We start from the raw sequence: 14,680 nt of genomic DNA, 5'->3' as shown, positions 1-14,680 counted from the left end.
ACTCATGGAAGCTCTTGGGAGAGGCTGAGGATGCCCTCTCATTTTTGGGGTTCTGTTTGCACGTTTTGACACTTTCTTCCCATGTGACGGGAGTAGTACTGGTTTCAATCTTCTTGTTGCCAGGCGCCTTTATGACAAGCGTCCTTTTGCATCATGGTGGACACAATTATCCACGCTCGGATCCCTTTTTACCTTTATTTAAGTAGGCAAATCAGTTAAGAACAATTTTTTTTTTTTACAATGATGGCCAAACCCTCCCGTATTTTTTCCCCACTAATTGGTCTTTTGACCAATCGCAGCAGAACCTTTCACATCAGAACATTTTCAGAGCTGATCTGATTGTTCAAAAGATCAATTAGTGAAAAAATATGATAATTGGGCTGCCTGTCTAAACGCAGCCAAAGCCATGCATGCTGATGCACTGGAAAAGCTCATTAGACTGGCTGAGCTCAGTATCCCGAGGCTATAGTCTCCACTAACATGCCTGTGGTTTCCATTCAATATCAAGCTAAATTTCAACTCTATAACTAGAGCCGCGTCCAGCTCTGAAAAAGCTCTGTAAGTCTGACTGTTCCCTTACTGCAACCTCCTCTGCTCTGTAATGACTGAATAGTCAGAGATACACACACTGAACATGTGAGGGAGGATAGACCACTGGGAGCACTAGATTAGCACTATAGCCTGCTAGCCAGCGGAAATAGGCTTCACAGGCATCACACAGAAAATGTATTTTTTTTATCAGGGAAAGCTGGTTCAAATAGTTCAAAGCTATGCAGACTGGAATGTTTTACTTTAAAGGGATAGTTCAAGATTTTGATAACTAAGCCTTTTATCTACTAGAGTCAGATGGATACCATTCGTGGATACCATTTTTATGCTAGCTGTTCCTAGCTGTTCCTACCAGTCATTGTGCTAACGCTAGTTAGCGTTGGCTCACAAAACTAAGTTCCTTCATACTGGACCCAGAGACATAAAAAAAGTTCCTCTGACTCTGGGGAAGTAGATAAAGGGCTTCACTGCCAAAACCTCGAACCATCCCTTTAACCTCTTCCCTTTTTATGTAGTTGTTCCTCAGGAACATTTAGAATGGTTTGTGCTTCTTACTGTACTGTATTTTGTTTTCTGTTTTGCTTTAAAGAGGGGCTAAACTGATCCTCGGTTTCAATCCTCCTCATTAGGAAATGCCACTGAAACTGAGATTTTGGTCTTGGACGTGTGCTTTGATGTGGGTGTACATTCACTCTGCCAAAATGGTATACAGTTAGTCACTCACCTTTCTAGTTCATTTGAAACAGTCTAACTAGGTCTGGAAGTAGCTTAGGTTTGCTAGCAAGCTAGCAAACTTCATTCGCCAATTACTGTAGCTTCAGCCGGCCTGTGTACAGTACTACCATGGCAAAGTTGGCTTGGCTATGGATCAGTGGGGTTAGTTAGGGACCGTCAGCAAATGACACAGTGTAAATTTGAAAACATTTTCATGTTGTATATCTTTTAATTCTCTTTTTGCTGCTTTCAGTATTTGTATATAGATTTCTACAATTTATAGTTGGTTTGAGATTTATTGGAAAGTTCTTAAAATTTTAAAATGTGAAAATATTGTCCTATATTGTGTCAATGAATTTACTTAATTTACTGATGGTCCCRAACTAGCCCCAAAGGAATATCCAAAGTCAAATCAAATGTACCACAGTCAGTCTGCATTCTGCAGCTACGGGCATTACGTTCAGGTTTCATGCAGCTGCGCTCTGAAGGTATGATTACTTGGGGGCTGACAGCTGTGGGCATGTGGGCAGGATTKAAATAAATCCAACCCAAGGAAAACTGTTACATATCCTAGATTCCTTACGTCTTGCAAATCTTTATTTTGGACGATACTGACTTTAGGACCAAAATTATCCTATTTACACTTTGTAGTAAATTTTGGCACTAGAATAAATGCTTCTGACTCATATAGATGACACATAAGCCTTAAGGCTGTCTGTTACATGTTTACTGAGAGCTGCCACAGAACAAGACGTATGTACACAGTCGTTGGTCTCTCAGGTGCGAGACACCAGCTGAAACTTTATGGTTCAGGGCGCAGTGCTTTTGCTCAACGCTTGCCCCAAAAAACTAGTGCCAATTGGATGTGCATCTTTTTTTWAAATACTTGTATGCTTTTTGTTTTATGAGTGATTTAATGTGCAATGCTGCAGCCCTCTTGAGATAAGATTATGTTTTCAGTGAATTAGCTGTGTGATTTAATCTCTGGCTGAATTGTGAGTGGGCTTATGCCTGTGAGACTTCAAAGTAGGAAGTTCGTCAAAGCATACTGACTGACCTGATGATCAGAATCAGCTAAATCTAGCCAATTAGTTACAGCTCACCAAATGTGAGTGTTCTTCCTCCTCCCTTTTCTCTTCATCCTGATCCTTCTTCTCTTCCTCCTCTTCATACCCTGTTTTCCACTTCAAGGCTCCTGGATGGGCTGCAAAAATATATATATATTTTCTCATTCAGATGCCATGTGCTATGTTCACCTGATTGGTGAGGAGAGAGTTGACAAAGCTTTAAACATACTGTAGCTTTAGGGTTCTTTCAAAGGTGRATGGATGACTATGTGGACACAAACTAAATGGAACATACTATTATTGGAACATATTATACAGTATACTGCAGTATAGTGCATTCGAAAAGTATTCAGACGCCTTGACTTTTTCCAAATGTTGTTACGTTACAGCCATATTCTAAAATGGATTAAATTGTTTTTTTTCTCTCATCAATCTACACACAGTACCCCATAATGACAAAGCAAAAATAGGTTTTTAGAATTTTTTGCTAATTTATACAAAAATAAAGGGAAATATAATTTACATAAGTATTCGGTATAACAGTGGGACACACAAAGTGTAATCTTGCGTTTCACTGTTGTGAGTAACCTGAGGATGTCCTTCGAACTGATCTTCAGTACGATGGGGAAAATTCCTCATTCCCCATAGCTGAATGTGGTGATGAAAGAGGTGCCAGAGCTTCAAAGTCAGGGTTTCGGGATATTATAACATGGTCTCTAGTAGCACTGTCAGCAGATACAGAGGGAACAGAGAAAAGAAGCAAGAGAAAGGGAGTAAGAGAGTCAGTCACAGAAAGAGAGGGAGATGGTGACTGAGTGATCCAGTGGTGGCAAAAGTACCCAATTGTCATACTTGAGTAAAAGTAAAGATGCCTTAATAGAAAATGACTCAAGTGAAAGTCAGTAAAATAAAATACTACTTGAGTAAAAGTAAAAAACTATACATCATTTTAAATTCCTTATATTAAGCAAACCAGATTTTTTTATTTTAATTTTATTTATGGAYAGACAGGGGCACACTCCATCCCTCAGACATAATTTACAAACGAAGCATGTGTGTTTAGTGAGTCTGCCAGATCAGWGGCAGTAGGGATGACCAGGGATGTTCTCTTGATAAGTGTGTGAATTGGACCATTTTTATGTCCCGCTAACCAATCAAAATGTAACGAGTACTTTTGGGTGTCAAGGAAAATGTATGGCATAAAAAGTAAATTATTTTCTTTAGGAATGTAGTGAAGTAAAATTAAAAGTTGTCAAAAATATAAATGGTAAAGTAAAGTACAGATACCCCAAAAAACGACTTATGTAGTACATCAAAGTATTTTTTACTTAATAAGGACTTAAGGACCCACCACTGGGTTCTATTGTGTGAGTGGAGGCAGGGTTTTCCCCAAAGGCGCTGTGTCACCTTGTGGACAACTGCACCACTATATATATATATATATTTATAACTTTAAAAATAATATATATTATATATATATATATATAGTACCAGTCATTAGTTTGGACACACCTCTCATTCAAAGGTTTTTCTTTATTTTTACTATATCAAGGCAAAGGGTGGCTACTTTGAAGAATCTCAAATATAAAATATATTTTGTTTAACACTTTTTTGTACTACATGATTCCATGTGTTTTCATAGTTTTGATGTCTTCACTATTATTCTACAATGTAGAAAATAGTATAAAGAAGAAAAACCCTTGAATGAGTAGGTGTGTGCAAACCTTTGATTGGTACTGTATAAATATAGTTAATATGTATGTATGTGTGTATGTATATATTTGTAAGTGGGTGTGTATATACATATTCTTCTATTTTTTTTTCTATATCATTCATTTACTCTTCAACATCATATGCATAATAGCTGTGTAAAAGGTTAGCTAAGGTCAGTAGCTTTCAACTGTTCTACATGTAGGTGACATAGCTTTCAACTGTTCTAACATGTAGGTGACATAGCTTTCAACTGTTTCTACATGTAAGGATGACTCTTTTCAACTGTTCTACATGTAGGTGACATAGGCTTCAAACTGTTCTACATGTAGGTGACATAGCTTTCAACTGTTCTACATGTAGGTGACATAGCTTTCAACTGTTCTACATGTAGGTGACATAATTATTTATTTCTGAACACAGTATGGAGCCTCCTGTTCTTTGAGCTGCTGTAGTGTTGATCACCTCAAGTTTAGCTAATAGGCTGATTAAACCCCCCCCCCGAGTGTATCTTACAGCATGGAGTTAAGATCAATATGACTAGTGCTTGTCAAGGCTTCTGTGAATCCCCTGGCACATTTGATCTACTCAACCACATCGAATACACACCCATGCTGATGTGTGAACGTGTACAGAAGGTAMATTGTTTCATGAGTCTCCTAATGCAAATGGATAATACCATCTAATTGGTCAAAGCAGCTCCTTTTAATATGAGAGTTAAAAGTATCACTAAGACCTAAGGTTCGCATCACATCAATGCTCTCTGTTGTGTTGTAAATAGCCAATAAGGTTATCAACCTCAGTCATCGCAAGTTTACACAGCAGTTTTTTTTTTCTCTCAGTTTGAAGATACACTGTGTAAAGTGTAAACTTTACACAGTGTCACAGTGTAAAGTTGGTAAACAAGGAYCTTGGTTCAGCATCACAAAGGGATCCAGAGTTCATTATTAAAGGGGAGTAGCCTGCAGTTCAAATTCTGGACAGTTAATTACAAATCAGATCCCCCCCAAAGCCAGTAGTGTAGAACGAAACTCAGTCAAAGCTTGGCAATAATGAGCACTAATAATGTGGCTCTTTCTTTTCTAATGGCTTGGCATGACTAAATGTGGATTAGCAGGGAGGCCATTTAGAGAAATATCACATTGTAAAGTTGTTGTCTCAAGCTGTGATGGATGCGTTTACAGTGTTTCTTGGATGCTGTTATTTCCATTTCAACTCAAGCTTCCTTTGGCACGTAACAGACCTTAGGCTGGAAATGGGAGTGTTGCGTCCCCATAATTATTTGTCGTCAGTTATGAAAAGCATCTGCTATCTCCCTTCCGCTTGTCTCTCAACATCTGAGATAGCATGGGCCTCCCTGGAACCAGAACCACTTACCTCTTTAGAAAGACGAGAATTTGAACAGAGACTTTGATTAAATACCTGCTGTGAGAATAAATCATTTGGGGGGGGGTGATTGTGAAAGACAGTGAAACCCTGGGGCAATTCCAAAGCTTTAACGAGGTTCCATATTGTCATTTTCTTACTAATCAATATTTTTTCTTGCTTGTTTTTGATTTCTCTCCCCTCCCCCTTCTCTCTCTCTCACTCTCTCTCTCTCTCCAGATTGGGTGTAAGGTGACAGTGTTGCTGTTCATCTACTTCCTGGCCACTAATTACTACTGGATCCTGGTAGAGGGCCTGTACCTCCACAGTCTCATCTTCATGGCCTTCCTCTCAGACACCAAGTACCTGTGGGGCTTCACCCTCATCGGATGGGGTGAGTGTGTGTGTCGAGATTTCCATTTCACTACAGATTATTTTCATTGAGATTAAAACTATTTGGTTACAAAGACCTGTGTGTGATGATGTCATCATAGGGCCGCAGCCTTTAAGGGATTGGATTGGTGTGCATTCTAAAAAAACGAATTTAGTGTCCAAATCGTTGTTTATTTCATCAAGAGCTTTGGTAATAATGCTATCAATATTTATAAAGGTGACCAAAGTACATGTTTGTTATCTAAATTAGATTTTCATCCATGTTTGCTGTGCTAGCAGCCAGTACACAATGATAATGCACTGATACCTGGGGTGTTTCTCAATATGCATGCTACCGGGCTCCACACTCTCATGCTCCAAGAGCATTCTCCGAGGGCGTTCTTGTGAGGACGCGAGTGTGGAGAACGTATAAAACATTACATTTGAGAAGCACTCGCACTTCCCCTACTGTATTACCTCCCACTCCCCCTACTGTATTACCTCCCACTCCCCCTACTGTATTAACTCACGCTGCATCTCCCCATTTACTGAACCTTCTTCCAGTCAGGACAATGGCAACAATAGAGACAAAAAGCAAACGTTTTACTTCTTAATTATCAGCTAGATATATGTGAATCCTTATACTCTAGCTAGCTAGTTAAACAGGCAAACATTACCTAAAACTAATGTTATGCAAGGTACAGTAGATGTCAATTCTACTTAGGTAGCTAGCTAACAATTCTTCATGGCTAGCTAGCCAGCCAGTTACTGAACCTTTCCTTTTCTAGCCAGGACAATGTTGACAGAGTCAAAACACTCCATAATTATTTGCTAGCTATTTGTGAATGGTAATAATGTAGCTAACCAGATAGTATAACTTCTTATGGCTGAAGGGGCAGTATTGAGTAGCTTGGATGAAAGGTGCCCATTGTAAACGGCCAGCTCCTCAGTCGTTAATATATGCATATTGTTATTAGTATTGGATATAAAACACTCAAGTTTCTAAAACTGTTTGAATTAAGTCTGTGAGATTAACAGAACTCATATGGCAGGCAAAAACATGAGAAGTTCCACTTCCTGTTTGGATTTTTTCTGGGGGTACCATATTTTCAAACAAGCTCTTATTGAATATAAAGAGAGATATGGATGGGTTTTCACTTCCTACGGCTTCCACTAGATGTCAGTCAATAGAACTTAGTCTGATGACTAATTTGAAGGGGATTCGAAGGAGACAGGAATGAGTAATCACTGCCATGAGGTGACCATGCATTCAACACGCGCGTTCACGTGAGAGGCAGCTCCGTTCCTTCTCTCAATTGAAGTTGATTTAATTCTCCGGTTGGAACGTTATTCAAGATGTATGTTAACATTCTAATGATTGATTCAGTACATCGTTTGACATGTTTCTGACTAACGGAACGTTTGGACATTGTCACGTTATAGTCGTCGCGCTTTGAGACTTTGGTTAGGGTATTTGGTAAACAATTCGAAAGTAGCTAATTTGACATAAATAACAGACATGAACGAACAAATCAGGCATTTATTGTGGACCTGGGATTCCTAGGACTGCATTCTGATGAATTCATCAAAGGTAAGGAAACATTTATCATGTATTTTCTGGTTTCTGTTGAGTCCAACATGGTGGCTAATCATGAGCTCCGTCTTAGATTATTGCATGGTTTATATTTCCGTAAAGTTTTTTTGAAATCTGACACAGCGGTTGCATTAAGGAGAGGTATATATCTATAATTCTGTGTATTACTTGTATGTTTATGTTGAAACGATGTGGCTATGCAAAGTCACTTGATGTTTTTGGAACTAGTGAATCTAACGCCTCAATGTAAACTCAGATTATTTTATATAAATATGAACTTAAACAAAACATGCATGTATTGTGTAACATGAAGTCCTATGAGTGTCATCGGATGAAAATAATCGAAGGTTAGTGATTAATCTTATCTCTATTCTGGTTTTTGTGAAAGCTATCTTTAGCTGGAAAAAATGGCTGTGGTTATTGTGGTGACCTAACAATCGTTTGTAGTGCTTTCGCTGAAAAGCCTATTTGAAATCGGACACTTGTGGGATTAACAACAAGATTACCTTTAAAATGATAAGACACATGAACGTCTGAGGAATTTTAATTATGAGATTTCTTTTTTTTGAATTTGGTGCCCTGCACTTCGACTGGCTGTTGTCATATCGATCCCGTTAACGTGACTGCAGCCATAAGAWGATAAGTCAAAAATGACCTAAATCCAATGTAGATTTCAATTCTTCRTTGGTAGCTAGCTAACAAWTATTCGTGGCTGTCTGGCTAGCTAACCGTAGTAGCTAGCCAGTTACCTCTATTGACTTACTATTGGCGTGCGACCTACAGTGGAAACTGTAGGCAGGTAACCATGCCAAAATTAACACAAGTATTTGTTAACGTATCAAGATAAAATATTGTAGTYAGGCAACATATTAGATGTGAATAGGTGTTACGAATCCCTTTGGCCCGACAGTCTAGGGGGGGGATGGTAATGGGACCCATAACATAACTCACGCAAATTATAGTGGAAAAAGTAAGAGTGAGAATGAAATAACCACAGACAACTAAATTACCGTCAAACACTCAGGGTTTATTTGAAAACCCACAGTAAGGGGGGGAGCAGGAAAAGGGGCTGAGTTGGACCCAAGGAATGAAATAATAAGCATCCAAAAACACCCCTAAGCTAGACTAGCCTATTTCAACAACAGCTAAACTAACTAACCAAAAATACAGTGGGTGGTCCGCCCAGTTCTAACTAGTGTATTTAACAAAGTTTACCTACCGGTAGTGTATGCCCATGGGCGACCTGTCTGGTTACCCCCTTTTCCCAATATCAAACAAACACTCAAACACCATAACAAACACAATACTCACAGGTGGGGACAAAGTGACATGTATCCTAAACCGCACAAGAGATCTACAGACATATGGCATTTACAGAGAGATTGCTACACACAGAGATCGAGCTCCAGAGAAAACAACTGACAGTGTTTTTAACCCAAGGGAAAGGGTCTGTGATTGGGTAGGAGAAAAGGAGCAGGTGTCTTCTGATTAGCGACTGATTGATGACTGATTGGGGAATGATGATTGTCACCTGTGAGTAGGGGAGAAGGAGAGAAAAGAAATACACACAGAATACGTGTATCTGTAACAATAGGCAACATTTCAATTCAAAGGGCGGGGTGTATTTTCTCACGCTTCAGCTCAAATAATGGCCGCCATTAATTTCAAGAAAATTTGCATAATTTTTTAAAGTGGTTGTGTCATTTCTTTGCATACTTTCCTTTGAAGCTTACATCGATACATGCTTCAAAACACGTACAAATGGAGTACTTATTCGAGAAGTGCCCTCCATGCTCCGTTTCGCATATTTTGATTTGGACTTATACTCCGACCCTCGGAGCACGGTAGTATGCATTTTGAGAAACACCCCTGCTCTGTCCAGCACAAACAATTTATCAACGACAGCAGGCTTTAGACCAGGGGTCTCTAACAGGTCAATCGTAAGCTACCAGTAGCTCGCAGCTCACATGTGAGTAGCCTCCAAACAATTCTGAAAGTTCATGCAATTTTCACGTGTTCCACCACAAACTGTCATTAACAAATCTCACAAGTATCAGACACAGCAAGCTCCCAGCTACTATGTAATCAACACAACATTGACATAATCCCACCCCTGGTTAGCCACTATTGGCTTAAGAAGCCAAAACCAAAAAAGCCAAAACCAATTAATTTCCAGCAATATTTCCCCTGTCTGTCTGTGTGGTCCGCGCGTTTGTCTATCACTCTTTGTGTAGCCATTTGATATGATAACCTTCTTGTGGTTTGAAATAAATACTTTACCCCAAACCTTATCAATTAAATTTTAACTGCAAAGTAGGCTTACCTGACAGAAGTACACTACCGGTCGAAGGTTTTACAACACCTACTCATTCAAGGGTTTTTCTTTATTTTAACTATTTTCTACGTTGTAGAATAATAGTGAAGACATCAAAACTATGAAATAACACATGGAATCATGTAGTAGCCAAAAAAGTGTTAACCAATTCAAAATATATTTTATATTTGAGATTCTTCAAAGTAGCCATCCTTTGTCTTGATGACAGCTTTGCACACTCTTGACATTCTCTCAACCAGCTGCATGAGGTTGTCACCTGGAATGCATTTCAATTAAAAGGTGTGCCTTCCTAAAAGTTAATTTGTGGAATTTCTTTCCTCTTAATGAGTTTGAGCTAATCAGTTGTGTTGTGACAAGGTAGGGGTGGTATACAGAAGATAACCCTATTTGGTAAAAGACCAAGTCCATAATATGAAAAGAACAGTTCAAATAAGCAAAGAGAAATGACAGTCCATCATTGCTATAAGACATGAAGGTCAGTCAATATGGAAAATGTAAATAACTTTGGAAGTTTCTTCAAATGCAGTCGCAAAAACCCTCAAGCACTATGATTAAATTGGCTTTCATGAGGACCACCACAAGAAAAGAAGACCCAGAGTTACCTCTGCTGCAGAGGATAAGTTCATTAAAGTTACCAGCCCAAATCAATGCTTCACAGAGTTCAAGTAGCAGACACATCTTAACATCAACTGTTTAGAGGAGACTGTGTGATTCAGGGTTTCATGGTCGATTTGCTGCAAAGATACAACTACTAAAGGACATCAATAATAAGAAGAGACTTGCTTTGGCCAAGAAACATGAGCAATGGACATTAGACCGGTAGAAATTTGTCCTTTGGTCTGGAGTCCAAATATGAGATTTTTGGTTCCAACTGCCGTGTCTTTGTGAGGGTGAATGGAAGATATCCACATGTTTATTTCCCACCGTAAAGCATGGAGGAGGAAGTGTTATGGTGTGGGGGTGCTTTGCTGGTGAGACTGTCTGTCATTTATTTAGAATTCAAGGCACACTTAACCAGCATGGCTACCACAGCATTCCGCAGCAATACACCATCCCATCTGGTTTGGGCTTAGTGGGACTATCATTTGTTTTTCAACATGACAATGACCCAACACACCACCAGGCAGTGTAAGGGCTAAGTTACCAAGAAGGAGAGTGATGGAGTGCCGCATCAGATGACCTGGCCTCCACAATCCCCCAACCGCAACCAAATTGAGATGGTTTGGGATGAGTTGGACCACAGAGTGAAGGAAAATCAGCCAACAAGTGCTCAGAATATGTGGGAACTCCTTCAAGACTGTTGGAATGGCATTCCAGGTGAAGCTGGTTGAGAGAATGCCAAGAGTGTGCAAAGCTGTCATCAAGGCTGTCACGCTCTGACTCTTTGTTTTCTTTATTATTTTGGTTAGGTCAGGGTGTGACATGGGTGATTATATGTTTTTGTCCTGTCTAGGGTTTTTGTATGTTTATGGGGTTGTAACCAGTCTAGGGGTTTTGTATGTCTATGGTTGCCTAGATTGGTTCTCAATTAGAGGCAGCTGTTTATCGTTGTCTCTGATTGGGAACCATATTTAGGCAGCCATATTCCTTGAGTATTTCGGGGGTGATTATCTAAGTCTATGTTTAGTTGCTTGTGTCAGCACTATGATTATATAGCTTCACGTTTGTTTTGTTGTTTTTGTATAGTTCATTCCGTAGTGGCTGTGAGACAGAGACTACTCTAATACAAGCTGCTGTGAGAAGAGACTACTCTAATACAGTGGGCTGTGAGCAGAGACTACTCTAATACAGTGGCTGTGAGAAGAGACTACTCTAATACAGTGGCTGTGAGAAGAGACTACTCTAATACAGTGGCTGTGAGCAGAGACTACTCTAATACAGCTGCTGGTGAGAAGAGACTACTATAATAGCAGAGATTTCAGATCAACAATCAATTCTCCCTGGCGCCGGACTACTGACTTTAAAGAGTGGGAGGAAATATGCTCTACGAAATCATATTCAGCGTGTTATTGAAAAGAGGAGTTATGTTATGAAGCAGGGCATGAGTACAGTGTATGTATGCTTGTGCTCAGCTTGCTTTGTTGTCCGGTGATGGTAGATTTGTCTACCTGCGGACACAGTTTATTGTTGTACGGTGATGGTAGATGTGTCTACCTGCGGGGACAGTGCTTTGTTGTACGGTGATGGTAGATGTGTCTACCTGCGGACACAGTTTATTGTGGTAGGTTGATGGTAGATGTGTTACCTGCGGACACAGTTTATTGTTGTACGGTGATGGTAGATGTTGTCTACCTGCGGACACAGTTTATTGTCTACGGTGATGGTAGATGTGTCTACCTGCGGACACAGTGCTTTGTTGTTTGGTGATGGTAGATTTGTCTACCTGCTGACACAGTTTATTGTTGTAGGTTGATGGTAGATGTGTCTACCTGCGGACACAGTGCTTTGTTGTTTGGTGATGGTAGATTTGTCGCCCTGCGGACACAGTGCTTTGTTGTTTGGTGATGGTAGATTTGTCTACCTGCTGACACAGTTTATTGTTGTAGGTTGATGGTAGATGTGTCTACATGCGGACACAGTGCTTTGTTGTTTGGTGATGGTAGATTTGTCGCCTGCGGACACAGTGCTTTGTTGTTTGGTGATGGTAGATTTGTCTACCTGCTGACAAGTTTATTGTTGTAGGTTGATGGTAGATGTGTCTACCTGCGGACACAGTTTATTGTTGTACGGTGATGGTAGATGTGTCTACCTGCGGACACAGTGCTTTGTGTTTTGGTGATGTAGATTTGACTACCTGCTGACACAGTTTATTGTTGTAGGTTGATGGTAGATGTGTCTACCTGCGAACACAGTGCTTTGTTGTTTGGTGATGGTAGATTTGACTACCTGCTGACACAGTTTATTGTTGTAGGTTGATGGTAGATGTGTCTACCTGCGAACACAGTGCTTTGTTGTACGGTGATGGTAGATTTGACTACCTCTGACACAGTTATTGTTGTAGGTTGATGGTAGATGTGTCTACCTGCGGACACGTTTATTGTTGTACGGTGATGGTAGATGTGTCTACCTGCGGACACAGTGCTTTGTTGTTTGGTGATGGTAGATTTGACTACCTGCGGACACAGTTCTTTGTTTGTTTGGTGATGGTAGATTGTTTCTACCTGCGGACACAGTTTATTGTTGTCCGGTGATGGTAGATGTGTCTACCTGCGGACACAGTGCTTTGTTGTACGGTGATGGTAGATGTGTCTCCTTGCGGGGACAGTGCTTTGTTGTACGGTGATGGTAGATGTGTCTACCTGCAGACACAATGCATTATTGTGCAGTGATGGTAGATGTGTCTCCCTGCGGGACAGTGCTTTGTTGTTTGGTGATGGTAGATTTGTCGCCCTGCGGGACAGTGCTTTGTTTCGGTGACTGTAGATGTGTCTACCTGCGGACACAGTTTATTGTTGTCCGTGATGGTAGATGTGTTCTACCTGCGGACACAGTGCTTTGTTTATCGGTGTGGTAGATGTGTCTACCTGCAGACACAATGCATTATGTGCAGTGATGGTAGATGTGTCTCCCTGCGGGGACAGTGCTTTTTTTTTGGTGATGGTAGATTTGTCGCCCTGCGGGGCACAGTGCTTTGTTGTACGGTGACTGTAGATTTGTCGCCCTGCGGGGACAGTGGCATGCCTTGAGTTTCGATCATGTCACCTGACTAAAGGGGTTAAGAACAGCATTGAAGTGTCCTATAATGTCTCTTTTTTGGTCATACAGTTAAGTGGTTTCTAGGATCATGAAAGTAAGGATTACGCCACTCAGCTTTCGCTGCCTCCAGCTCTGCCTTGGGCGGCGATATTCCCCACCTGTGCCCAGGGTCCCTTTCCGTCCAGAATCTCCTCCCATGTCCATGAGTCCTGAGATTTCTGCTGCTGCCCGATATCACGGGCATTAATGCATGTTCTTTTAACTTCTACGGATCCCTTTAACGGATCACTTTCCTAAACAACCGCTAGAATTGCAGGGCGCCAAATGCAAAAATATTACAAAAAATAGTTAGAATCATGCAATCACAAGTGGAATATACCAAAACACACCTTAGCTTGTTGTTATCCACCTATCGTGTCAGATTTTGAAAATATATTACAGCGAAAGAAATCCAAGCTTTTGTGAATGTAGCTTTCAATGCTACAACAGCTAGCCCCAAATTAGCATGGTCACGAAAGTCAGAAAAGCAATAAAATTAATCGCTTACCTTAGATAATCTTCGGATGTTTGCACTCACGAGACTCCCAGTTACACAACAAATGTTCTTTTTGATCGATAAATATGACTTTTATCACAAAAAAACGCTATTTAGGTTGCGCATTATGTTGAGAAAACCAAAGCCGTGTTCCGTTCAACAAATTCCAAAAAGTATCCGTAATGGTCGTAGAAACATGTCAAATGTTTTTTATAATCAATCCTCAGGTTGTTTTTACAAACATAATCGATAATATTTCAACCGGACCATAACCTATTCTTTAAGAGACAAACGGAAAATGGAGAGCTCCTCTCACGCGCGCAGGAACTATTCGGAGGACACCTGACTAGTTTTGAAAAATCTCGTTCATTTTTCAAAATAAAAGCCTGGAACTATGTCTAAAGCCTGGTCACAGCCTGAGGAAGCCATTGGAAAAGGAATCTGGTTGATACCCCTTTAAATGGAAGAAAGTCGGTCCAGGAAACAGTTAAAAAAAAAGAAAATATCACTTCCGGTTATATTTTCTCAGGTTTTCGTCTGCACAATACGTTTTGTTATACTCACAGACAATATTTTGACAGTTTTGAAACTTTGGAGTGTTTCTATCCTCATCTGTAAATTATATGCATATTCTACCATCTGGGCCAGAGAAAATGTCTGTTTACCTTGGGAACGATATTTTAAGAAAAAAAAAATTCTGACCCCTAGCGTCAAGAGGTTTTAATAAAGAAAGCACACGGATC

General features: G+C 40.1%; 1 protein-coding gene across 1 annotated transcript in view; it reads left to right on the top strand.

Moving 5' to 3' along the window:
• Nucleotides 1-14,680, top strand: part of LOC111959410 (parathyroid hormone 2 receptor-like) — a 99,269-nt gene that overhangs the window by 29,137 nt on the left and 55,452 nt on the right. The window contains exon 7 of the mRNA XM_070437675.1: nt 5,646-5,799. Coding sequence (XP_070293776.1) covers nt 5,646-5,799 — 154 coding nt within the window. The remainder of the gene's footprint in view (nt 1-5,645; nt 5,800-14,680) is intronic.

The sequence above is a fragment of the Salvelinus sp. IW2-2015 genome, linkage group LG36 (assembly GCF_002910315.2).
Source record: "Salvelinus sp. IW2-2015 linkage group LG36, ASM291031v2, whole genome shotgun sequence".
Classification (NCBI taxonomy): Eukaryota; Metazoa; Chordata; class Actinopteri; order Salmoniformes; family Salmonidae; genus Salvelinus; species Salvelinus sp. IW2-2015.
The sequence above is the reverse complement of the archived record's forward strand: the minus strand, read 5'-3'. Positions and strand labels throughout refer to the sequence as shown.